The 25,191-nt window shown below is 53.0% G+C and overlaps 12 protein-coding genes across 12 annotated transcripts; 6 read left to right on the top strand and 6 right to left on the bottom strand.

Moving 5' to 3' along the window:
* Positions 1-703: 703 nt before the first annotated feature.
* On the top strand, positions 704-1,878 carry PODANS_1_14170 (uncharacterized protein; the record flags this gene model as incomplete). Its single annotated transcript, XM_001905086.1, has 2 exons — positions 704-1,002; positions 1,098-1,878. Coding segments are annotated over 2 exons (1,080 nt in total), but the record flags the coding sequence as incomplete, so codon positions are not given.
* Positions 1,879-2,095: 217 nt separating this feature from the next.
* On the bottom strand, positions 2,096-2,842 carry PODANS_1_14160 (uncharacterized protein; the record flags this gene model as incomplete). The annotated part of the gene is made up of 2 exons (XM_001905085.1): positions 2,096-2,712; positions 2,776-2,842. The coding sequence occupies 2 exons, from the start codon at positions 2,840-2,842 to the stop codon at positions 2,096-2,098; spliced, it is 684 nt and encodes a 227-aa protein (XP_001905120.1).
* A 400-nt stretch (positions 2,843-3,242) lies between these two features.
* On the top strand, positions 3,243-5,334 carry PODANS_1_14150 (uncharacterized protein; the record flags this gene model as incomplete). Its single annotated transcript, XM_001905084.1, has 2 exons — positions 3,243-3,485; positions 3,547-5,334. 2 exons carry the CDS (start codon positions 3,243-3,245, stop codon positions 5,332-5,334), a joined length of 2,031 nt encoding a protein of 676 aa, XP_001905119.1.
* Positions 5,335-5,884: 550 nt separating this feature from the next.
* On the top strand, positions 5,885-6,851 carry PODANS_1_14140 (uncharacterized protein; the record flags this gene model as incomplete). The annotated part of the gene is made up of 2 exons (XM_001905083.1): positions 5,885-6,458; positions 6,532-6,851. 2 exons carry the CDS (start codon positions 5,885-5,887, stop codon positions 6,849-6,851), a joined length of 894 nt encoding a protein of 297 aa, XP_001905118.1.
* A 518-nt stretch (positions 6,852-7,369) lies between these two features.
* On the bottom strand, positions 7,370-8,127 carry PODANS_1_14130 (uncharacterized protein; the record flags this gene model as incomplete). Its single annotated transcript, XM_001905082.1, has 2 exons — positions 7,370-7,494; positions 7,590-8,127. Coding segments are annotated over 2 exons (663 nt in total), but the record flags the coding sequence as incomplete, so codon positions are not given.
* Positions 8,128-9,128: 1,001 nt separating this feature from the next.
* PODANS_1_14120 (uncharacterized protein) lies at positions 9,129-11,024 on the bottom strand (the record flags this gene model as incomplete). The annotated part of the gene is made up of 6 exons (XM_001905081.1): positions 9,129-9,152; positions 9,212-9,795; positions 9,870-10,521; positions 10,587-10,684; positions 10,797-10,837; positions 10,981-11,024. 6 exons carry the CDS (start codon positions 11,022-11,024, stop codon positions 9,129-9,131), a joined length of 1,443 nt encoding a protein of 480 aa, XP_001905116.1.
* Positions 11,025-12,245: 1,221 nt separating this feature from the next.
* Positions 12,246-13,187, top strand: PODANS_1_14110 (uncharacterized protein; the record flags this gene model as incomplete). Its single annotated transcript, XM_001905080.1, has 1 exon — positions 12,246-13,187. The coding sequence occupies one exon, from the start codon at positions 12,246-12,248 to the stop codon at positions 13,185-13,187; it is 942 nt and encodes a 313-aa protein (XP_001905115.1).
* Positions 13,188-13,745: 558 nt separating this feature from the next.
* PODANS_1_14100 (uncharacterized protein) lies at positions 13,746-14,702 on the top strand (the record flags this gene model as incomplete). Its single annotated transcript, XM_001905079.1, has 3 exons — positions 13,746-14,008; positions 14,106-14,462; positions 14,519-14,702. The coding sequence occupies 3 exons, from the start codon at positions 13,746-13,748 to the stop codon at positions 14,700-14,702; spliced, it is 804 nt and encodes a 267-aa protein (XP_001905114.1).
* A 538-nt stretch (positions 14,703-15,240) lies between these two features.
* Positions 15,241-18,886, bottom strand: PODANS_1_14090 (uncharacterized protein; the record flags this gene model as incomplete). Its single annotated transcript, XM_001905078.1, has 2 exons — positions 15,241-18,091; positions 18,192-18,886. 2 exons carry the CDS (start codon positions 18,884-18,886, stop codon positions 15,241-15,243), a joined length of 3,546 nt encoding a protein of 1,181 aa, XP_001905113.1.
* A 1,177-nt stretch (positions 18,887-20,063) lies between these two features.
* On the bottom strand, positions 20,064-21,803 carry PODANS_1_14080 (uncharacterized protein; the record flags this gene model as incomplete). The annotated part of the gene is made up of 1 exon (XM_001905077.1): positions 20,064-21,803. The coding sequence occupies one exon, from the start codon at positions 21,801-21,803 to the stop codon at positions 20,064-20,066; it is 1,740 nt and encodes a 579-aa protein (XP_001905112.1).
* PODANS_1_14070 (uncharacterized protein) lies at positions 21,800-23,095 on the bottom strand (the record flags this gene model as incomplete). Its single annotated transcript, XM_001905076.1, has 1 exon — positions 21,800-23,095. The coding sequence occupies one exon, from the start codon at positions 23,093-23,095 to the stop codon at positions 21,800-21,802; it is 1,296 nt and encodes a 431-aa protein (XP_001905111.1).
* An 892-nt stretch (positions 23,096-23,987) lies between these two features.
* Positions 23,988-24,787, top strand: PODANS_1_14060 (uncharacterized protein; the record flags this gene model as incomplete). The annotated part of the gene is made up of 2 exons (XM_001905075.1): positions 23,988-24,190; positions 24,388-24,787. 2 exons carry the CDS (start codon positions 23,988-23,990, stop codon positions 24,785-24,787), a joined length of 603 nt encoding a protein of 200 aa, XP_001905110.1.
* Between the last annotated feature and the right edge of the window lie 404 nt (positions 24,788-25,191).

The raw sequence follows: 25,191 nt of genomic DNA, 5'->3' as shown, positions 1-25,191 counted from the left end.
AAGGAAGAAAAATAAGAAAGAGAGAGAAAGCTCATCCACGCCAGCTGCGCAGCTTTGAACCATCCAGTCGCCATGTCACTCCAGGCATTGAGCCATAGCTAAACATCCCAAAGTTGGAGGGGACATGAGGCCTGATGGGATGGCCATGGTGCATGAGAGGCAGGGGGTCCATTGGAGGAGCAACATCTTGAAACAAACTGGCAAGGGTCAAAAGCTGGTTCAGCCTCTTTTGGCCAAGTTTTTACAAGTCCTTCTTAATCTCACATAATGGACTGGCCAATGAATCAAGGCGATCACCATCTTACAGTATTAATATGTGGAACGCCCCCAACGGCGGGGTGCCTGTGTAGATAGATGTTCAGCTGAAAAAAGTTGAGTGTACATCAGCACCAGCTAGGCACACCAGGGAAAGACAAGTCGTCAAGTGTGGATAGGGAGTGGGGACCGTGGATAGTGGGCAGGGGTTGCTCCGGTGGAGCCCGGGGCTGACTGACATGCGGGGTTCACTAAATTTTATCGATAAGAGCAGCGACAAGATGCCAAAATTTCCAAAAGTTGGATAGGCTCAACGATAAGATTAGAAAGGCTATTTGACCTGTTTAGCGACGCATCACTCGACCCTCACGGCAATAAAGCACCAGAAATCACCGAATTCCTCGATCGCCCCCTTTCGCCCTCCCCAATCCCACATAGACCTGCGAACCGATGGCGCCGACAAGACCAAAAAAGAAGTCGACCAAAGACAAGGCAAGGGACAGACTCCGAGCCAAAGCCGCCGCCGCGCAATCCTCAAATGTCAACCCCAGAGAGCTTCTCGTGCAAGCCGTCGGCATGCTCGAGGTCGGCGATGCGGAGGGCGCCGCCAAAGTCGCCAGGACAGCGTATGATCACATCGGAGACAACGGACGACAGGCTGGCGCCGCGCTGTCCCTTCTGGGTCAAATACATGTCGAGTTGGGAGAGGTTGACAGTGCTCGCCAGTTCTTCCTGTCTGCCGTCAAGGTGGATGAAGATGGTTCGCTTCCGGAAGATTTGGGTGGCGGTGCCGAAAAGTTTCTTTGGCTTGCACAACTAAGTGAAGAAGGTGGTCAAGACAGCGTTGGCTGGTTCGAGCGTGGTGCGGCCGCACTGCGTGCCCAGATTCAGACACTTACCGACGCACTAGAGTCACGGCCCCTTACCCGCGACGAACAGGAAGCTGCCATCAACGAGAAACGAAGAAAGCTGGCAGATACACTCTGCGCCGTTGCCGAGGTCTACATGACAGATCTCAGCTGGGAGGACGATGCTGAGAGTCGGTGCGAGGCGCTGATTACCGAGGCTATTATGCTGGCCCCTGAACAGCCAGATACCTGGCAAACTGTTGCAAACGTACGAATCTCACAGTCACGAACCGAAGAAGCGAAAGAGGCCTTGAAAAGAAGCTTGGGACTGTGGACAGATCTGCCGCCTGAAGACCCTGGGGTTCCTGCGTTTCCATCACGTGTCAGTCTGGTTCGGTTGCTGATAGAGGTTGGGCTGGAGGAGCAAGCGATTGAAGTTGCCGGACGTCTTGTTGACGAGGACGATCTCAGTGTGGAAGCCTGGTACCTTGGTGGCTATGGGAAATACATGCTGGGCCAGAAGTTGAAGGAGGTGGGGCAGACTGGCGATGCTGACAAGTGGAAAAGCGTGTGGCGTTCTTCGCGGAAATGGCTTATTCAGTGCATGAGGATTTTCGAGGCCGAGGAGTATGAGGACGAAAGGTTAGGGGAACATGCACGGGAATTGATGGGCGTTATTAGAGACGAGCTTGGCGAGGCTTTGGGGGATGATCTGGATGAGGATGTTTGGGAAGACACCGATGATGAGGCCGATGTGGACACAGATATGCAATAGCATGTGTCATGGTTTTGGTGGTCAAGAGGGTTCGCTGGAAGGGTGGACTTACGGATGAACCCACGAGCATTGAGGAGGCCACGCTCCATTCGGACTTCAAAATTAATACATGAGATATACCAGGAATGACTCCCCAGTGAAAAATACCATACCCTATGCGATCGTGTAGTTGAAAAATGTGGTACAAGCGTGCTCCTTTGATTGAAAACACACCTAGTTAGTTTTCACCAACCTCAAGTTTCTGAATTTCCTCAATGACGGTATCATCGTCAGCCTCATCTTGGCCGGCCGCTGCGAGGCCACGTTCCCAAAGCTGTTTTCCTGTGAGCTTTGTAGGCTCCTTTATCCTGGCTTTCTTCAACTCGGCCAGTCTTTCCTCCTCTTCCCTGATTCTGCCCTCCTCCATCTCTTTCAAGAACGACTCTCTCCACTTCAAGAATGTCTCGCGTGTAACCGGGGTTCCCTGAAACTTTTTATTCTCCTCACGTTCGGCAGCCAGCACGGCTTCTTCGTGTGCCTTCACGATAGCTGCTTTTCGATCCAGCACTAGTTGCTCTGCGGCTTCTTTGAGTGTCGAGACCAAAGTGAACACCATTGCGATCCCAAGATTTTCTTCGATCGTTGCGTCCAACCCCCGTAGAAGTTGCTCCTTGTCCTCGGCGATGTTGAGGTGTGGGTGAGGGATTGCGTTCTGTGACGCCGAGAGCTCTAGGAATGGTGCCTTGTCTGGATATTCCTCGGGGTAGCGCACAGTAAGGAGCATAATCGGAGGTTCCTCCTTGTCATCTGGGATATCGAGGGCGATCGATATTCTGTATTCAGTCTCGGATATGTCTGGAAGGTGGTGGACTATCTGTCAGTTCACTGCCTGCCCAGAGCCATGCACGATGAACGGACCTGTAATCTCGTCTGGAAAGATAGAGTCCAGAACCTCTCTTTCCTCAATTTGATCCTCACGCCCCATCTTAAGTATCTGTGCTGTAAAGAATAGCGGCTTTGTGTCGTTGTTGATGTCCTGGCCAGGCGGAGGACCAGGTCTTCCTGTGAGCACTTGGAACGAAGTGGGTGGGGTTGGATTTACTCTTTGCTGATGGGAGTGTGGTTCGTCTGGTGGATTTGCTGGTTTGTTGGAGGAGGGGCACAACTTTTGGACGTGGGGTCTTGCGTCCACCCCGGCCCGCCAAGCTCAAGCTAGTCTGACCGCCTGGCAGAAACAGGGATCCTAGGAATTGGCTTCCAAAAAAATTTCGGCCAAAGCAGAACTGGTAGCGCAGCATTTCGAGTTTGGCGGGTGAGCTCAACCTTGGATCGATCACCATTCAACACCTCTCGAATTGCTTCACTCTTCAGCGGCGGACATCAAAATGGCGCCAAAATTCTCGGAGCCTAGCGTAAAGAGAAAGGTGCATCACAACGATGGGAGCAGAGCGAAGAAGGCGAAGACTATCACCGGGCCGAAGCACAAGAAAGTCGAGCCAAAGGCTTCTGAAAGTGATGGCGCCACCTTTTCCGACTCGGACGACGGAGGCGCTGCTTTGAAGCAGGGGAAAACAGCGAACGGCCAGGCCGCTGGCAAGGCGTTGGAGAAAGGTTTGCTGTCCTTGCCTGTGAGACTCGAGACTCAATTCTATCGGTGTTAACAAGCCAACAGGACAAACCTCCCGCGAGGCTCATGCGAAGCAGAAACAGTTGGCGCAAGAACGTAAAGCCGCGAAACCATTGGCGGACGAGGTTCAGCGGACGAAAAAATTGTGGGAGAGATTGCGCCGCAAGTCGCATGTGCCCAAGGAGGAGCGCCAGCAACTGGTCGACGAGCTCTTCTCCATCATTACCGGGCGCATCAAAGACTTCGTATTGAAGCACGACGCCGTGCGCGCTGTCCAGACGGCCATCAAATACTCAACCCCAGTCCAAAGGAAGCAGATCGCGAAGGAGCTTCAGGGTGCCTATGCGCAACTTGCTGAGAGCAGATATGCCAAGTTCCTCATCGGCAAACTCCTTGTCCAGAACGACACCGAGATTCGCGACATCATCATCCCCGAGTTTTATGGGAAAATCCGCAAGCTTATCAACCATTCCGAAGCATCCTGGATTCTGGACGACATCTACCGTGGGGCAGCCACCAAGGAACAGAAGGCCCATATGTTGCGAGAATGGTACGGGCCCGAGTTCGCCTTGTTCAAGTCGGGAAATAAGGGCGAGGTCACGGCCGACCTGTCCAAAATTCTTGCTGAAGAGCCAAGCAAGCGGTCGACAGTCCTCAAATACCTCTGTGATATGACCAACAACCTGATCCAAAAGAAGATGACCGGGTTCACAATGCTGCACGACGCCATGTTGCAATATTTCCTCAACCTCAAGCCCGACAGTGAAGAGCTCAAAGAGTTTGTTGAGGTCGTCAAGGGTGACGAGAATGGCGATCTGCTCAAGAACATGGCCTTCACCAAATCTGGCGCGCGTTTAGCCTGCTTGCTCTTGGCCCATGGGAGTGCGAAGGACCGGAAGCAAATCCTCAAGACATACAAGGACACATTTCAGCTCATGTCGGGTGACCCTCATGGGCACATGATCCTGTTGGCTGCCTACGATCTCATCGATGACACAGTTTTGACCTCCAAGTCAATCTTTCCAGAAATCTTGGGCAAGGCCGAGGACCTAGACCCGGGGAACATTACTTTCATGGCGAACGACCCGAACGCACGCATCGTGTCCTTGTACTTGTTCGAAGGCCAGTCCAAATCACTGTTCCCATCGAGCCATGCCGATGATTTGGAATTGCTCAGCGAGCTCCACGAGATCCGCAAGACTACGAGCAAGAAGGACGCCGAGGTGAGACGCAAAGAGCTGGTAGCATCCATGTCCCCACAGATGCTGGCCGCCGTAGCGGCCTTTGGGAAGGAACTTGCGGCCACTTCGTTTGGTTGTCAATTCATCGCCGATATTCTCCTGTCTTCCGTTGGGGACAAGACTGCCGCCCTCGAGGCTGTTGCTGCCACAGCGGCTGGTGAGCCTAACCCTGCTCTCCCCGAGGATGCTGATCCTCCCTACCCCCCACCACCACACCTTTCCCTTACACCTCACGGAGGCAAGCTGTATAAGACCCTCATCGCCGGTGGGCGGTTCGATAGGGAGACGGGAACCGTCAAAAGAATCGAACCGCCCCTTAACTTCGCCGACATTCTCTACCCTGTCATAAAAGACCACATCATGCAGTGGGCACTTGGGCCAAGCTCGTTTACAGTGTTGGGTTTGCTTGAAGCCCCGGATTTCTCGTCAAAGAAAGAGCTTCTCAAACTCCTCAAGTCGGAGAAGAAGACTCTTGAGCGTGCCGCCACCGCTGCTGAGACCACGGCGGAGGGTGTGAAGCCCAAGTCGAAGAACAAGGACAACGGCTCCAAGTCGAAGTCGGGAGGTAACCAAGGCGCAAGACTGTTGTTGGAAAAGTTGCAAGCATAGAATATAGGGCAAAGTGTGCAGCGTGCGTGGATGGGGTGCTATGAACATGATGGATAGGGGCACATACAGCGCAGAGGCTTCACTAATAAATAAACCTAGTGTAAACACATGGACACTCTGCCATGATGGCGTTATCTGTAGACTGAAGTGACTGGTCGGTGACGGTTTTTTCCAAGCCAGAGGACCTACCTTCCTCATGCTCCATTCCGTGTAAAGGGACGAGGTGAGTTCTGGCGTTACACCTCCCCGGTGGAAGACGGCGGTGTCACCAGACAAAGCTAGGTCTGGCAATAGGCATTGAGATAAAATGTTCACTTCCAATGCTTCGCCCATACACTCACACATGCAGCCTGGAGGTTCACAGAGTAGAAGTTGCACAACTTCTCCTGCCACGTGCTTGAATTCACTCCTGCCGGACCATCCTGGGCACCCAAGCCAGGTTTTGCATGGATCACCAGTGAATCCACATCGCAATTCCCGGATTTTCCGATATCCTTGGTGGGGCGCCATCTAGAAACAGGTTGGGTTGAGGCTTGACAGTGTGTCCACGATGATTTCGTTGCCAGAAACAACCAGCTTCGACTCATCATCTCAAGTCTGCGCAAATGCGAGTGGGTATCTGTGGTATATTTGTACCTTCACCACGCCCTGGTATGCCGGTTGCTGCGACATCAACCCTTGTCACCCACAACCCGTGGGCTGTCCGCTCACTGCTCAGGGAGAGCCAGTGACGTACACGATATCCACATTCACATCGCCATCCTCGCGTGGAGCTACCGCGACCATAACAACTACCGCCGACATCTCTTCGCAAACAACGCTCCCGGTCTCCATCTTTCCGGCCACCCAAGAGGACAACCAAGAGGACAGCCATGGTATGACGATCTCAATCAACGCTCTCGTCGGGGTCGTGGTGGGCTGTACCATTGCGGTCATATTCGTGGCCCTCGTAACTTGCATGTGGTGGAGTCGGCGACGGCGGGAAAGGGATGAGAAGCGTCAACAAGCACAGAGACTGGCATCGCCACGGCTTGTGGACGAGGAGCTTGTTCCCCCGGGCCTAGAAGGCGTTTTCAACCCCATGGCTTCGGATGGCCCAGGCAGTATTTTCGATCGCGCTGAAGGTAAGCCTAGCTCTCCTCGAAATCTGGGCTGTTTGAGATATCCGAGCTGACTGTTAACTGCTCGTCAATCAAGGCCGCATGTCCAAGATATCTCACGAAAGCGGATCGTTCCCCATCCTACCACCACTAGGCGATAGTTACTTGAGCGGCAGTACGCCCAGAAAACTTGCGACGAGCCCACTATCACCAAACACGCCAAACACTTCATCAACTATGCCCAAATCTGCCGAGCTCGACTCAAGCCCAATGTGCGAACTTTCCTCTTCTGACCCCCCCAAACACGGAAAGTTGCCATATCCTCAACAGGAAGACAAACCCCGTGCTGACCGACCAACCGCGGGCGACGCTGAACAGTACTCAGCGAGAACGAGAGTCCAACACATGTGTAAATAGCTGGACAAGGTTCCAAAACGTTCAACTTTGAAAACAAAGCTGAATATGGGCAGGCATTCCTGATCGAATATGTCATTTTCATATCATCTAATGGATCAAGGCATGACCTGGTCAAAACGTCAGAAATATATATATATGCATTTCTTGCAAGGGATTGTGCCCCCGGCGATCTCAATGATTAACTACTAACTCGAGAAGGGGTCGAGGAATCGGTCAGTCGATAGACTTGGACGAAAATCACACTGTCAATTAGAACCTTGGGCCATAAGATGGGATAATACAACCTTCATTTTCGGTACCATTGCCTGCTGTCCTGCTGTCCCAGCCGACCTAGTCATCCCCTCTTTGTATAACGCCGAGAAAAACAAAACGCCTAAATAACCTGCCCTCCTGACGCCGTTGTGCAATGCATTTTTGTCATACCCCTTTGCAAGACGTTTGTTGATGACCACGCACGTCCATCATGCGACGCTTCCCGACTCGACTCGGTATCGAGGAATTTGACCTGGGGATGTTGATCACAGAAGCTTCTCCAATTCATCCAGCAGCTCTCCCAAGTCCTCGTCGCTGATTTTGTCCGCCAAGGAAGGAATCAAGGTCTTGCACTCATCGGCGGTATCGCAGCAAAGGGATCCTAGAGGGACAAGAGTCATCGTTAGCCAGTTGTAGAGGTCGCAGCGGACAAAACAGTCGTCGTCTGCCAGCCCAAAATGCGGATGCTGAAAATGCAAAACATACCAATCTGGGCCCTTTCGAATTTGCTCAATTCCTTGTGCGTGCTCAGCAGCCGCTCGACAGCCTCCACATTCTCCTTCGCCTTGAACCGAGCAAATGCATCGAGGTAGTCGAGTGTCTGGTTGAGCGCGTCCGTCTCGTTCCGGTCCTTGCGATCCTTTTTTCGTTTGGCCATGAGGGCGTTGATGACGAGTGACGCTTCCGACAGTGTCAGCGTGTCGACGTCCTGGAACTCGCCCAGTTTGAGAACAGCGCCTGCTTCTTCTTCACCGGCCGGTGGGGGTTTTGCCCGCGAGGTAGGAGCGTGTTTCTGATCCGACATTGTTGAGTCTGTTATTCGGCTGCGTTGATTGGCAAAGGTAGATCCAAGTCTGTACCGCCAGTATGGGTGGTAAGTAAAAGGATGGACTTGGTCGATTTGGCCTTGCTTGCGGACGTGGAAACTAGTGGTCGCACGAAGAATAAAGGAACCGATTGTATGCTGCGAACACAAAGGATGGAGGGACCTGGTGGGTTCTCTTGGTTCTTCTTTGATCACTTGTCAAAGTTCCCTCTCAATGGAAGAGGTGCTATACTCTAAATTCGCCATATCGTCACAGTTCGACCTTGGGGCTGCCACTCATTGGTGGATCCTTTGGCTGTGGCTGATGTTGCCAGGTGGGAGACCGGCAAGGCTGGCACTGTGCTGGAAGATTCTGCTGGCTGCACTGTGTACGTCTTTGGTGGGGGCCTGCATCTGGTTCGCCTCAACCTTGCAGCTGCGGGCTTGGGCTGCACTAACAGCTTGAGGAGACACAAAAGTGCCAAGATCCGCAGCCTCTCAACATCTGGGGCAGCCCAAGTCCAACCTCGCTAACAGACTTAGGAGACTCAGACGCAAGGCTCAGTAGATCAATGCAAGTGGTTCCATCACTCGATACATAATCAACTCGGAAACTACGAGAACTGCCTAGAGTCGCTCGCTAAACTTTTGATTTGGAAATGGCATCATGAGCGACACCAATCTCTTGCATTTGTGGCTCACAGGGCATTTGCCCAGTGAAAAGAGCCCCTGATGGGCCTATCTCTCCCCCTTCCAACCCCCTCTCAACACCCTCAGTCCATCCGTCTCTTGCGCGCACCCAGCAAATAGTTGCTCTGTAAGTAGCTGCTTTGTAAGAGACAGCATCTAAATACCGATATCCACCCCATCAGACATGCCTTACCCCAGTCGCTTCCGAGTTCAAGCAAGCCACATGCCAGCGTATTGGATCGTTCGTGTAATATTTCGCTGGTTTCCATCACTCAATGCAGTTGTAGCTGCACTCCGCTCGAACAACTCCAGTGCAAAATTATGCTTTAGCAATTGCTTCGCAATCCATCAACTTTGCCAAGTCGCCATCATTAGATACCTTGACCCTTCGCACATGAATACCGCACAAAAGACCACAACCTGAAGGCAGCTTGATCTGCGACCCTTTCGCCAGATAGACATCCGACACTGTGTGGCGGTCGATCCGGCAAATCCCCATGGCTCCCCCAGGCATTGTACCCCACCGTCTATCAAAGAGCAGAAAAAACAAATAACTACATATCGAGTCAGCAGAGAAACCAAACATAAACATGTCGTCGGCTGGGAATCTTACGTTGTTGGTAGCCGCAATTGCAATGCTGTCTTCAAAGGGATGCCAGCTCATGTGAAGAATCTTCTTGTTGAAGTCGATCTGGTCAGCATCCGTTTCCTTACGCATGCGTTGACCCTGCCCCGGAGCTGCTGGGCTTCCGGCGCGCGATCCCCCCTTCTTTCCATTAGCTGTCGGGCTTGTTGATGAGTTGATGGGAGTGGGCACGCCAACTTTCTTGGCCTTGAAAGCAGATTTGTCGGCCTGAAGAACCACTTCAACCTCCTTCTCCGGGTCTGAAGGATATATCATGAAGTTGTTGTTGTAGCTTCCTGTCATGACATTCTTTCCATCGCCCGAAAACACCACCTCAAACTTGTCGAAAATGCTATCATTCTCGTACGTGTCACAGAGCCTCGGTCTGAGATGCTCGTGAATCGGAATGGTTTTGATCGGCTGCCTCTCCATGGCGACGTCCCAAATCTTCACAGTCAAATAATCGCGGGAGAGGATGTATTTGCCGTCGTATGAGAAGCGAACATCCGAGATGGACGAGATAATCTCAGAGAAGAATGAGCGGGAGGACGGATCTTCCTCCTGTTCAAACACTACATTGGTAAGAGCCAGGTTAGTTCATCATTCCAGTGACATTCCACGGATGCGAGTCCCGTCAACTACTCACTCTTGGCGTGCTGGTCACATAGAGCCCGCTCACGCATGTCTGCCAGCTTGATAGTGCCCTTGGAACTGGCATACATGAACCAGTTGCAGCTGGTCGGATGAAACTCCGCCGCTGTGATGACTTCAGTCAACTCCTCCATATTTGCGGGCTTGATGTCAACAATGTTGAAGCTCTGGTCTTGAATATTCAGGTTCCAGAGGTTGATGCGCAGATCGTCGCTGCTAATAAAGGTTTCGCCGTCACTATTGACTGAGATGCTGTTAATATGATACGCATGGGCGTTGGCATATGTCCGCCGAGGCACAGCCGCCACGACAGTATCGTGGTGAGTTAGTCTCGGCAGCTTCAGATCATTCGCGGACCGAAATTGGGCGGTGGGAAGGGCGCGAGGGGCGCCGCCTCCCCCATGAACGTTCGCCGGGGTGGCATCGTGCGAGAGATTGTTTTCGGCCACAACCTTCAGTGACTTTTCAAAAACCTTCCATAGCTTGATCGTCTTGTCGTTGGTCGAGAGTAAATAGTGTGAGGCGTTCTGTCGTCGGCACCACTTGATCTTGTTGATCTTCTCCTCAATCTCCAACGATTTGAGGTAATCGAACTCGGGCTCGTGAGACTGAAACTCTGTATGGAACTTGTATTCGCACGTTTTTTTCTGCCTCGCTGTGTCAGTATGAATCTCCCGAGGCTGAAATGCCAATATCAAGATCCCGGACTGACCGTCTCATTACGCTCGAAGAGCACAACTCTGCCACCCTTGTCGCCAGTTGCAAGATAGTTGCCGGTGTGATCGAATTCGACCGTCGAGATGATGTCGGCTGTTCAAGGTGGGGTCAGCCAATGCTCACAGAAAACAGCGTGAGCTGCAAGAGGAGAGAAGTATGTGTGATAAGAGCACCAAGATACCTCGGGGGGTGTCGTGTGCCGTACCTTCCGTGATATCCTCAACGTCTCCCTTATCACCGAAGCACCTGAAGACAGAAACGGTTAGCATACACGCGGAGAACAGCAGAGCAATGCTCAAGCAGCATGTCAATGTGAACAGACGGCAGCAAAGAATTGAAAGGAAAGCGGGGAAGCGGTGGGGGACCAGGGCGGCGATCAAGATACTTACTGGGTGAACTTCCATGTCGGTACGTTCGCTTCTGTGTCTACCATCTTCGCAACCTGATATCGTGGGCCGAGGGAGGTCCCTCTCTGCCACTAAGCGGTATGAAAAAAGAAGAATCGGGCAGCTGGGGCTGATGATGACGGGCAGCCAAGGTCCAGGGGGGATGATGGACCAACGACGTGGGTGACACGCGATATCGGGCGGGGTTCAGGTCGAGGAATGTACCGAAGTCCCGGAAGATGGACAGAAGCTAAAACGCACGATGGTGAAGCGATCTGGCGAGCAGGTCGAGTGGTGTATGAGCTGGGATGCTGGCGGGACGGAGGCTCAAACGGCCGGGAGCTTTGCTGTACGAGTCTTGGGAGGACGGGCGCGGGGATGCGTGTGCGAATGCTCTATTGCTGTGCCGCCTAGACGTGGGCAGCGATGAAAGATGAGGGGTGAGAAAAAAGACTGATCTGCGGATCCAGGGCAGAATTCAACTGAAGATGCAAGGCAAGTGCGGGGGGTGCGCGTCTGAAGCTGGGACACACCGACCGTGGGTAACTGCTTGTCGAAAAAGCTTTGGGAGAGATGGAGATGTTGGAAACAAGTCAAGCTCGAAATGACGGGGAGTCGGTGTTGGCGCAATGACCTTTGGTAAGTGGTGGGTAGGTGCGCCCAGATCGGCCACACTAGGTAAGGGTGAATGGTCCAGAATGGGGCCCCGAAAGCATCAGGCACACAGTGCGAGACCGTGCCACTCAGCTCTTCTTGCACACAATTGACCAAAGCCAGCACAGCTGCTTAGCCTGCGCCTGGCCTGAACAGCGCATACAAACCCGACCGGGCATTCTTTGGGCACGATCTTGCTGATTCGGGGCAGTGGAATTTGGCTCCTTCACATCCAGCACCGAATTCCTGCTGCTCCACGGAAAGAATCTCCCTCCTCGTTCGCACACACACACACACACCGCCGCCCCCGCCCACCCGCAGCTGTACCTAAGCTTTTAAGCACCGACTTAGATATACAGGAGCGACCTCCTTGAGCTGGATAAGCCCAACCAGTTCAGGCTCGGATCTGTCGGTAGTACAAGGGACAGGCGACTCGTGTCAAGCGGTCAAATCACATGCCAACAGTGCCTGTTGTTGTCAGCAACGTGGAGGGCGTTTGTTGAATAGGACTTTGCGCTGAGCTATTAGCCTCTTACGGTGTTTATTGGTCCCAGCCATCTACCAGCCGCGCCTACAACAGTCGGCTATTCTGCTTCAGGGGTTACAACATCCAAATGGGACATCAGTCAACGGGACCTGATGAAGGCGCCGAGAAAGGGAAGGCCAAAGATCGAGAAACTAGACACGACCAGGACAAATCTATTCACAACGGCGACCCTCAGACCCAAGATACCGGGTCGGCCCTCGCGCGGATTGCTCAGTCAGCCGCCTCCTTACCGTCGTATCTCATGTCAGGGGCCCCAGAAATAGGTCCTGGTGGAAGCGAAAAAGGGGAGGGTTCCCGAGTGGGACAAGCATTAGCAAGAGCTGGTGATAGTTCTGTCCGGATACAGACAGACCCTTCAGCTGGTGGGACGTTGAGGCCTGGGCATACCGAGGCGCACATGGCTGAGCAAGATGCGTCGTTTGCGGCGTTTCTGGATAGTGACGATGTTCCCATGCTGTCAGAGCCCGCTGGGCTGGAAGAAGCCTGGCAGTCGACTACCGCAGCAACGCCGGCTTGGGTGCCATCCCAATCTGTACAGGAACAGATGGCAAAAGATGGCGCCGACGTGGTGGCCTTGCTGTCTGGACAAAGCGGTCCAGAGCCCGACCTGCTCCCAGAGGAAGCAGTTTCGCAAGCAGACCTGGCAAGTCTACGAAAGGCTCTCTTTGGCGAGGATGCAGGGCGATCAACAGCTGCTGTTGCGTGGGATAATGTCCTCAACTTCATCCCTGAATACCTTCGAGCGGACCCCGCTGCGGGCGGCAACACTGAGCTTTACTCGCACCTCGGAGCAGAAAACACCGATGAGGCCTGGCAATCATGGCTTGACCAGTGGTCTCGGGTGCTGACGGACTATCAAGACGAGGTTTGGGGTGATCTCAACGCGCTGGTCGATGACGCTCGCGAGGAGATCAAGAGGATGGAGGAAGTCAAACCAGGGGAGAGGCCCCCTGAGCCCAAAGCACTCCTCCGTCTGCGTGCCATTCTTGGGCACTTGCGAGGGACGTAGGCACATACTCGTCTGTCATACTGCCTGCCTGATGCCCCGCGGATGCTCGTCGTGGCAGTAAACCGAACGATTACCCCGCCGAAACCCAACAGACAAGGGTTCCTTATCGGACCCGATATTGTGTTGCTGTGCCAGCAATCAATATGACATCACAACGTGGATTGCGCGCCTTTGGTTGGTCAACACATCTTGCCCTCAAGCTCCTTTGCAGTGCCGCTGAGCTGGGCCTCACTCACCGCCCAGCTATCCAAAAGAGCTCACTGCTTGCACCTATCTAGCAACCTTGTACTTGTATTTGTATGAATGTAGCAAACCATACCAACCACATATGCAGCATTAGTTTATGCCATGCATCTAGTCTGCCTATCGGCTCAGTTTGTCGAGTGAATCCATTGATTTTCATTGTATCTGGAGATACTCAAACTCGGTCATACAGGACCCCCACCGTCACCTCGTACTACATATCCAAGAGGACCGGACCACCACATCTACCCCCCTCTCGGCGATCAGCCATCAGCACAAGGGGTGTCCAGCAGATAACCGTCCTCCAACCCAAATATGAGGACCAGACGATCCGCTTGCCTACCAGCGCCCTTGAGCACGCTACTGCTGGCCCTCACTGCAGCATGCTCTGCTTGCGCCAACCTCCAGCCGTTCCAGCCTGCTGAGACAGCCGCCATTGTCGCAAAGCGGCAGCAAGGATGCCTCTCCAACTTTTACAGCTGCGCGAACCAAGGTCCCGCATTCAACGGCGTCTGTTGTCAAAACGGACAGACATGCGGTCTAGACGCTAATAATGAGCCGGCGTGCTGTCCAGCTGGGTGAGATAAACGTTCCCTACACCAAGAAGGCATCTTCCACAGAATGGAAAATTGTGTAGCTAACCATTGACCCTCCTCTCCCGCTTCGTCGCATCAGCGCTATATGTACCGGCACCGCACCCGCAAGCTTCGTCACCCCCGTCCCGGCAGCCACGACCGCCGTGTCCTACGTCGCGAACAACTTCTTCTCGTTCCCCTATGTCGCCACCTACTTTGCCAACAGGGAGCACTGCTCGGCCGCTGCCAGGCAGTGCGATGCCAACCACGAGGCATGCCAGTCGCAACTTCAGGGCCTTGCCGGCGGGGCAGGATATGCCGTCACCATCGCCGTTCCGGGGGGGGGAGGCACGACTGTGACGGCCGCGGCTGGGGTCACTTATGAGCCTGCTCGGGCGACAAGCATATGTAAGCATGAGTTACACTTCCCATACACAAACATTTATGCCCCTCCGGGGTAGGTTCCCAACGCCGTTGGCTGTTCGGTATGGCTTACTTGTTCATTGCAGGCAGCAGCTTGTCCAGCGTGGCGTGCAACGGGCTTCAGGCTAGCATGTGCACGATGGAGGGGACAACCGCAAACGGCTTCTACTTTGGGTCTGGGAATGCAGCCCCAAGACCCACGGCTGCTGCGGTTGGTGTTGTCGGTGCTGTGGCGGCCGGCGTGGCAGGGCTCAATCTCATGAACGGTTTCTAAAAGGCATAGATTCGGCGGTGGAGTTGGTCTTTTGTGCTGAGTTGCCATGGGATAGCAAGCAAGGGCGTTGATGATATGTATTTGGACAATGTGTCTTGCAACGAAATGAGCAACGACGTGGAATACCCGAGTTAGAAAGCTTGGCTCAAAGTCTCGCTGGAAAGAGAAAGTATCTTGTAACATGCAGGCGGTCCTGAAAGGGCCCAATATCACACGTGACAAATCACGCATCACCATGTCAAAGGGAAGTGGCAGGCCGCTGAGAAACAGAACGCATGATACCAATTATACCCGTTTTGTGCGCCATCGCTAAAAGAACAAGATACTGAGACCCCTTTGACCCTTTATATATAACCTTGGAAATCCATGCCACCCAGCCAAACCTGCCCTCTACCCATATTTTACACATCCAGAGAGCAGCGGGCTTCCAGCCCGGATTTGGCAATACATAGTATGCCTTCAAAATAGCCCGAAAAGACTTGTAGAAAATATAAGAGATAGAGCGCTTCACAATCGACAACAACAATGACACTTGGTTCTACCGTCTTTCATCGATGACCTCAGCCGAGGTGCCCAAAAGATCAGTCTCACGATCGACCCTGTTTATGCTGCCTTTAGCAACAAACCCGTACCCGGCAGGTCTTTCGTCGCTGCTGCCTGACCGGTCGTTTAGTTCAACTTGACTGAAGTCCTCGGTGACCCCCGCGGAGGACCCAGACAATCTCTTCTGCGAGGGTGTCCGTTCGAAGGGAAGCCGCGAAGAGGTCGCACCGGATGGGGCGAGATTGCTTGACCGACCTGCTTCACTGGGTAAAGATAACTGTGGCACCTGGACCTGGGGGTTCGAATTCCTTTTTGAGCTTCGTCTGGGGACATTTGGGACCTCGATTTGCAATGAACTATTGGGGCCCGGCCTCGCGGATGTGGTGGGGGAGCGAGAGGCTATCCCTGCATCCTCATCGGTTTGTGAGGGTGGTGCGTCAACAGCTGGTGCACTTCCCAGGCCGTCAAGCTCGTCATCCTGCTGGCTTCCCCGGCCATTTAAGGGTTCTTGCTCTGGCACGTCTACGTCTGTCGAGCGTAGAGCATCGTTCTTTGACCGTGTCCCATCGTCAGAGTCAGAGTCAATCGGGCCGCTGCGAAGAACGCCCATAGCTACAGGAATTCCTTGGGGCGCTCGGTCGTCTTCAAAGCCCCCATTCAACGCCTGCATCGCAGGTGGCATCCGTGAACTTCTGACCACTTCAAAGCCCTTTCCCTTATCCTTGCCTTTAGGCGCAAACATATTCCTGAACCAACCCGCCGCAGAAGTCATTGGTCTAGTCGGATCAGCGGGCCCAGTCCTCAGCTTGCGACTCGGCGCATCCGAGTTCAACCTCTGGCCTCTGACTCCGTAATAAAAGTCCGCTTCTCGCATGGAATAGTCAGTCCTGGCGGGACCAAAAGGAACCACATACGGCGCGGGTGTGGCATCCCTTGATATCTGAGTGCCAATTTCTAGGGGGTCGTTCAGTTGCACCGTCCCAGGTTCGCTAAGGCGTTTCTGAGCCCAATCACTGCTCGTCCATGACCCTCCCACCTTGGTGGTAGGCGAATAGGTCGTTTCAATAGTAGGGCGCCGTTGCCTCGGTGGTCGATAGTACGGATCTGGAGCCTGCATGGTCATGGAACCCTGGGGCCTACCGGGGTGTCCAGGAGATGGCAGGAAAGAAAAGTTGCTGGCTTCTCCCGGTGTCGTGGGTGTGTAAGAGCCGGCAATGCTCTCCAGTGGACGCGCGGGACCGTCAAAGCTAGGGGTGTTGAACCCGGACGAGCTTCTATGCCGGTGATGCATCATGACACCCATGCTCCCGGCCGACTCACTCCTAATGCGTCCACCAGGCATGATGTAGCCTGCTTTCGATGTTTCGTCGACATCCAGCATGGCAGAACTTGAGAGCTGGCTTTGGCGAGATGGGCCGGTTTCACGCCGAGACATACGGCGGGAAAGCTGTCTCATGCCAAAGATTTTGGACAATCCACCTCGGGACTGACCCCGAATATCATCACCGCCAGCCCCTAGCATACGGGCAACAACCTCGACAATAGTCTGGACTGCGTTCAAGAGAAATCCAAGCACAAGAACGCCAGCGTGAGTGATGAGAATCGCATAGCCGATCCAGCCCTTTTCACTCTCAGGAACACCGAGTGATGGCACGAACACCACCATCAGGAGCACTGTGACAAGACGCAGCGCAGAGAAAAGCGTGTGGTAAGCATTCATGGATGTCGCTGAGTGAAACGGCCGAAAAGCGTGCAGCGTAAGGACATGTATCACCTCGCAGATAGCAAGAATGACGACCTGAGCGACGCCAGAAGGCTGCACGGCTCCCATTGCTATGCCGCGGACGAAATTCAACAGCACAGGGATCATAGTGAAAGCTGCGGCTTCGTCCGAGTAAGTGTTGTACAGCGGGCCATAAAGGAGAAGCGTCGGGAGGTCGTCAAACAGGAAAGCTCGAGGCTTGGTCTTGGCAACAAGAAAAAGCAGCCAACCTGCAAATCCGATAATCAAAATCAGAGCCAGGACAGCGACCACCACCGTGTAGACCGGCGACTGGCCAGCGATGACGAGCTGAAACGTCGATAGGGCGACAATCGGCATCAGGAAATAGTTCAAGACAATCCTGACAACATTGCCGAGAGTAAATGGTATGTTTTTGGCGCGCAAGTCTTCTTCCGAGACCTTTTGGAAGTAGCGATAGAGCCACTGAACAACAAACCCGGCCTGTACAAGGACAGTTATAGCGGCAATGATGACCAACACCCAGATAATAGTGCCAGTCCATATATCCTCAGGGTTAGCCATGCCGGCCAGTTGGGCGAGGCGTTGCAAGCCATATGCACCGTCTGCAACATAAATACCGTCCCGAAGACTGACCCATCCAGGGTCCTGCGTGACAAAGCTCTGGTTGAACATGAGTGCTGACCACGCTGCCTGACTGACGATAGGCTGGTAGAATCCTGGGTAGTTTAGCGTCAGGCCGCCAGTGAGGACGACGAACTGAATGTACTGAAGGCAATCTCCAAAACCAGGGGTGACAAGTCGAAGGAGATCGGGGTCACGACCGTAGTTGGAGCTCCAGTGGAAGACATCGCTGGTTCCCCAGGGGCTGAAAACTGCTGCAAATACTGTTGCCGCACCCACAAAGACCAGAACAGCCAGGGGTAGGAATTTCAACATCCAAGCCAAACTTCCCAGATCTGGCGTCACGTTGGCTGTCACGCAAGTGATGATTTCAGCCTGATCACCATAAATAACCTCAAAGGACGTCGAGAACGATCCAAAAGCATACGACGAGTAGAAATCGTTGCTGATTGACACAAACGGCAGTTTGTCTTTGACTAGGCTATATGACGCTGTCAGCACTACACATTCACGACCGGGCCCTTGAGCTCCGTAGATCAAAAGGCAGGCCTTTCCCTCGCTGAGTGTTCGCTCCAACTTACCCAAAGTCAGATCCATTCCAATAGCCAAAAACAGGCCCAAGGGGGCATGCTCCGTTCTTCAACTCATCATTGCAAAAGTCGGTAAGATTGGACCAAGGCTCATACGTCAAGACTTTGATCCTGGCTCTCAACGTGGTGAACTTATTTACGTCGGGCACCCCCAGAAGCTTGCCGTCGGTTTTATTCGGGTCAGCCCAGTCCGGACTGGTCGCCGGCGGCAATGACACCGGTGTGTACGAGCCCGTCACATTCCCCCACAGCGTAACCCGAAGAGAGTGCCTATCGGTTGCTTCGAAAGTAGCATCGATGTGTATGGGTTCCCACTGCAGCTTTGGCGGTTGACTGTTTCTGTAGGTGTCTGATAGACAGTTCTCAAACGGCACGGAGGCAGCGGCAGCCGGACGGGTGAGGGGGCTCAACAGCAATATCAACACAGCGGGAAGGCGGAGGAAGGACCGCAGTTCGGATAGCCGGGAACGAGGGCCTGTGTGGCGGACAAAATCGGACGACAAGATGTCAGGCGAAGGGCTCCGACCCGTCATGGCGACGACCGAAGATACGGACAACCCATCGGCCGCATGCCGGGGCCGATCATGGTAGCCACGGGCTCGGACGCCACGGGGCTCAGATGGCGACTCTGGATGGAAAGGGGGCTTGGGTGTAACTGGGATGTCGGGAGCATCGACGTCTCGCATGTTTAGCAGAGCTGCTGTGTTGATGTCGGCAGCGTCAGGGGGAGTGTCGACCGTCTCGATGTCTTGAACACGCCGGTAGAACGAATAGGCTGCCGGCGGTCTTGCACTGTTGAAGAAAGCTGGGCCTGTCGGCAGAATCGGCGATTGTGGTAACGGCGCAACGGCAACGGACTATGTGCTGTGCATCTTGGAGTGTACGTCGTCTTGCAGTCCCAATCTGACGAGTGCCTGTCTTTTTCGAGTTCTGTCGGTTCGATATGTCGTCGGCGGGCCTTTGGGGACTGGAAAGAATAGGAGCGACAGGATAACGAGCGTCAGCCCCGGACAGGAAGGACGCGCACGAGTGTGGAAGGATGCTTTGGGTGGTGTCCCACACCAGGTAGCGCTTTTGGAACTTGGAGGAGGCAGTGCTGGGTAACATGCACGGCCTCTGTTTGGTTAGCGTGCGCGCCAGGGACCCAGGAGATTGTGACAGCCCGTGGGCGGGTCTTGCCCTGGTCTGTGCACTGACATATGTAGAACCAGGCCTCAAATGACGTGGATTTCCATGACTGCTGGAATAGGCTTGACAAGTCTTCAACTGCTCAACTGGCTTCTTTCTGTCTGTACCTCCCTAATGCACTGATTGATACAGGGAGCAAAGAGTCAATCAAGGTCATGACGTTTTCTACTCCTCCCCAATGTTACAGCGTTTCTTGCCAACTTGCCCAACACGAGGTTAATGGATTATGGATTACTATGGATCAGCGGGAGCGGCCTTGATCGTGACCCTGCTATTAAGGCACTTGTTATACCTCCATCAACCTCTCCGGAACCTTTGTGTTCTGCCGCCCAACCAAGAGGTGGCCCGCTGTATGACTGCAGCGGCCGGCCAGTCCGTCACACCTTTGGGGTCGGAACCAGGCCTGGAGATAGGGTGAACATTATCAACGGCACGTTTTCTTGAGACCAAGTGACACGCCTCGCATGAAAATAAGACACCAAAATTACCAATTGATATTTAGCACGCTGTTTCTCTATCATCCCCCTTCAACTCCCTTATTAACTTTGTCAGAGTATGCCTCCCGGGTATCTCCTATCATCGTCATCCCACTTCGTATTCCCTCTTTTCCATGCCAAAACACAGCAACAGATAGAGCCATACATGACACGAGCAAAGTTTTGCCAAGCATATACATCAAGATTGCAATTCAAGCCTCCTTTCCTTCGCCCACTGCCTGCCAATGCGTTCCATCTCTGTACAGTCTTCAGCAGTGTTCGGATGAAGCGTCCACTCTGTGGCCGGTGCAAGCTTCCTCAACAGTTTCTTCAGTTGTGTCAAGATGGCTCTGTCCCATTCTGAAAATGGCAATCGCAGGCTTTGTGATACCATTCTAGGGTGATTTTCTGCTCCTGATCGAAGCTCGCGTATCGGCCGGAACACCGTTAATTCGAGAGTGTTGATGATAACCCGGGGCGCATGAGTTTCGTATCTGGGTGTTCCTAACGGCAGCCAACTTCTCGTGTTCTGGCCAAGTCCGACCTCTGTAGTGCTGTGTACAGGTCTATCAGTATCGTGATTGGAAACCCGGAAATGCGGCCTCCTGATTCGAGCGGCGCTCTGTTCCTTCCCACCACGATGGAGGGCATGTCCCACCCTCTGCTCATCCTTCGGTCCAAATAAACTTTGCAGACTGGCCGCCTCACCAGCATCTTCATGATTCGACTGTGCTAGGGGATTATTGGAATGGCCCGAAGCAGATGTTTCTGTGACTACTGCGCGAGCGTTGTGTTGAGATCGAATCGCCGACCCTGCCGTGGGTCTTACCAAGCCATCACTGTCGCCTTCGACGTTGTTTCTATGCTTCTCAAAAGGGAGCGTGGCTTGTTTCGAGTGACCATATGCTCTCCTCATATCAGGATACCGCTTTTCGAAATGCTTCCTGATATCACCGCCATTTCTATGCTGCCGTGCTCCAGGATTTGTCAGACCGCTGACCGCAGTCTCGTCTTCTGAATCAGTGTTTTCGGAGCTATGGAGTTCCGTTGTCGCATCATCAGAGTCACTAGAGCTATGTTGATTGGGATCTCCAGTTGATGACAGGACATTTTCAGCCGAAACTCCCCGAGTTACTCGGTTACGCTGCTGATTCTGTTGTCGTTTTGGTATGTGGAGAGGCTGCGACGAGGTTCTTTGGACCGCATTTGATGACATTGGAGTCTCGCCAAGAGGCACTTCCAGTCTTTGGGCTGCGTTGTCTGAAGACCCACCGATGAGTAGTCTGGCTGCCCTTGACACGTGAGGGTATATGCGGCGCGGCAGTAGGCGATCTTTATACGTCGGGTGGCTCGTATTACCATGGCTCGGCCCAAGTGATGGTGGGATCAACTGGTCTAGCTCGGAAGATGGTGACGGCGTCAATGGCGTGACTGGGAGCTTGAAGCTAGGGTTCAGTCTCACAATAGGCAGTCCTCGCTGATGAGATTGGGCTGGGCCCCTAATACCCGTAGCTTCTGCACGTGGAGGCCCTCTGGATAATGTCGGCTGTTTCTCGTGAAACTGCTGGTTGTCCGGGCGGCCCGAGGGAAGAGGGCGCCTTTTGAGACTTCCCATAGCTGCAATAGACCACGGGTTGAGCTCTGCCAAAGCGTTATGTCCGTCGGCCACATGAGACTCTGAACGCTGCCGACTTTCTCCTTGGCTTTGGGTGTCGGTGTTGCTCTCCTCTTCCAGAGTTGGACACACAGGTTGGCCCAATTCGTTCTGACTCTCCATGTCAAAGTCACCATCCGATCCGTCTACCGGAGCCGACATATCAACCGTCCACGAACTCGCTTGGCCCTTATGAAATGTTGGCGAATGCAGGTAATTTTGGGGAGTTACGTTGGTACTTACGGTGAAAAGATCCCGGTGATTGTCATTATCTTGTGGGCTCATCTCTCCGTCACCGTCCCCTCTGATTCGTGACGAGTGCGAAAGGGGTAACGCGGCTGCCGCATGTTTCTTATGTTGGTCGGCAATTGATGTGCTATTGGGTTCATCCGGGCGGTGATTCCCCTGCCTACCAATCCCATCTTCCAAATGTGAAAACAAGCTTCCCACACTTCCCCCCTATTTTCACGACCCTGTCCCTCATTGACACTACTGGGGTAGACCACCCGCAGGAATGTTTTGAAGTCACTGATCAATTGATCTTCCTGAAGAAACAAAACATCCTCCTTGGCTGGCTCTATGTTGACATCGTACCATCCTAGAGAACAGCAGATGTTCAGACAGATGAAAATATCCTTGGGGACACCTGCCGAAGTTAGTGGACAGACAGACTGTCTCAAACATTCTCTCAACGCCATGGTCAGTTTTCTCCCGGTTCCTCGAGTGGCTGAAATGGGGCGGGAGTCGACAGAGAAGAAAAGGCCCTTCGGAATTTTGCTGTGCTCGACATCTGGTTTCATAAGAATCGCTTGAAACACGTGTCGCCTGCTCCTTTCTTCGCCCGGCAAGCCTGTGTTGGGATCTGGTCTGTCCGGCCACGTTCGGACAAAACACTGAGATGCCTTCTGAACACCGAAGATCTGGATAGCTGTTTCCATAATGTCCTTGCCTGGATGTGGAGATATCCTCAGAGACTGATTGGGGTTTTGTAAGACTGCAAAGTGTATCCTAAGCGGGTGTCTCGCAAACGCACAAGCCTGAACCAAGTACCTCATCTTCTCGATGTTCTTCGATATCTCCACCGGCTTTCTCGCGATTCGCTCTCGGACGGGATAATTGGAGAAAATGTTGGTGACTGTGACTGTAGTGCCCTGCTCAGCAGCGTGTACGCTTTGAGTTTCGACGCCGCCGTTGTCAGCAAGCCGAATCATTTGAGGGGTTTCCAATCCGACTCTCGTGATCACATGAACGGTTGCTACCGTGTTGATACTGGCCAAGGCTGTCCCACGAAATCCAAGGGATTTCCCACCAATCTTGTCAATGTCCTCAAAGGAACTGAGCTTGCTCGTATGCGAAGGGCGGCCAAGGGCGTTGAAGTCAAAGGAGGATATACCGCTTCCATTATCCCTCACTTCAATCTTGTCTACAGTGTTTGGGGAAATACTGATATGTATGGTCTGTGCCCCCGAGTCCAGAGCGTTGTCCAGCAGTTCCTTCAAGACCATGAAAGTTGAGGTAATGTTCAAAGTCGAGCCGATCCGCCGGCAAGCATCATCCGGGAGTGGTGTGATGGGCATGGTGGCTAGAAAAACAACAGAATATTGATATCAAGGGTAGTACTCATGATGCTAGCGGGAGTGATGGAATAATAATAAGTACATGAGGGAATAAGGGGCGGTGCCCACAAGGTAGATTGCTTGGTGCTGGGCAGATATGTTTTTGCGGAAGACAGTTCTTTTTTTTTTTTTTTTTTTTGTGTGTGTGTGTGTGTGTGTGTGTGTGTGTGTGTGTGTGTGTGTGTGTGTGTGTTACTCGGCTTTCACTCTGTCCACGTGAAGACCAGACACCTGGAACATAGAGAAGGCACCGATGCGCTGTTAAGCTGAAAGGCGCAACCACCGTGGTTCTTGCCTTGTTGGGAGCTCGCCAGCAGTGGTTGGTACCTGCCACAAAGTAGCTGACGCACTATCGAAGGGGGGAATCCCTGTGCCCTCTCTTAATAGACTAAACTTACATGTCTCAACAAAAACATTTAGTAGCGAGAAGTATATCTAGCCTCCTGATATCCTTACATTGTGATATAATGTAGTGAGGCCATTCATCTTGAAGTTGGTCGACGGATTAGGAAGGAAGTAAACATATACTGACAATAGAGGACCAATCAGAGCAGGAACTGAGTTGCTGACTAACCACCGCTGATGAGCCAAGAGGAAATTGCCGAGCGGCAGACGAGGCAGAAGGAGCCCCGCCATGGCCCGGGCCAGCAACGTCAGCGGACCCTCAGGGGCATTTCGAATGCCGACTGCCCCTCATTTATTCAACCCCCTTCCGGAACTTGGAAGCTCACTTTTTTACAGTTATCGTTCGAATTACTCATTCCACGACTATACGAAGCCTTCAGCCAGAGTCAAATCACGAAACGCCACAATCTGCTTACCCGACCCCGTAACCTTCCGTATCATCGACAACATGCACACCAAAGGCCCAGCCCCGCAATACCACGATGGCAGTAACCTCCGCATCGGCATCGTCCACGCTCGCTGGAATGACACCATAATCGAGCCTCTGGTCCAGGGCGCAAAGGACAAGCTGTTGGAGGCGGGTGTCAAGGAATCAAATATCGTGGTACAGACAGTCCCAGGCGCGTGGGAGCTGCCAATTGCTGTTCAGCGGTGCGTCTGTTTTCTTTGCGGTTGTTCCTACTCTCGACCTCGAGGGGCAAGCTTGCTAGAGCAACAACCTCTGCTCGCTGCTGGGCCTTGATCTCAGGTGGAGAAAGCAGTGCATATGCTTGATCGAGAGTGTAAATTTAACCTATTAGTCTATAAACTGACCATGTTCCCCTGCTACTGGGGTTGGAATACAACAGTCTCTATGCAGCTTCGCAAGTGCAATCGTCTTCTGCTGGCGCTGGGGGGTCGGCAGGTGATTTGTTGGGAAGTTCGACGGCCGATTTGGCGTCACTCTCTGCCGGAAGCTCGGTCTCGACGGGCCCATTCGATGCTATCATTGCCATAGGGGTCTTGATCAAGGGGGAGACGAAGCATTTTGAATATATTGCCGAAAGTGTATCGCATGGCCTAATGCGTGTGTCCCTAGACACAGGCGTGCCCGTCATTTTTGGCGTCTTGACCGTCTTGAACGACGAACAAGCCAAGGCACGTGCGGGTATCATCCCCGGCAGCCATAATCATGGGGAGGATTGGGGCCTTGCCGCTGTGGAAATGAGTGTCAAGCGCAAGAATTGGGCCACGGGCGTTATTGAATAGAAACAGATCGGAAAGTAGCGAACCGAAAAGCTAGGGAAGGGTCTGAAAATACAATGCTTTTCCTATTACTGAATTAGAGCAATGAAGTGCTATGTCTATCGTGAATTGTCCGAAAGGACTGCCTCAAAAATCACCAAAGAGAAAGGCTCCAAAAACACCTCCGTTCTTTCCTCAACGCTATCCCCACTCCTTCTGGCAAAACCACTCCTGCGCCCCCTTTATCCGCCGCAAGACCGCTTCTGATACCGATAAAGATAATGAAACAAAGATGAATGTACAATGTGGCCACTTGATTTATCCAACACATGCAAAAGCAAAATGGCCAGCAGCAAAAGATCCTCCAACTTCTCTAATCCCTCCGATATAGATACTAATATCGAGTCTTACTGTTGACAAGAGATGCA

The sequence above is a fragment of the Podospora anserina genome, chromosome 1 (assembly GCF_000226545.1).
Source record: "Podospora anserina S mat+ genomic DNA chromosome 1, supercontig 3".
NCBI lineage: Eukaryota > Fungi > Ascomycota > Sordariomycetes > Sordariales > Podosporaceae > Podospora > Podospora anserina.
This window is presented reverse-complemented; position numbering and strand designations above follow the sequence as displayed.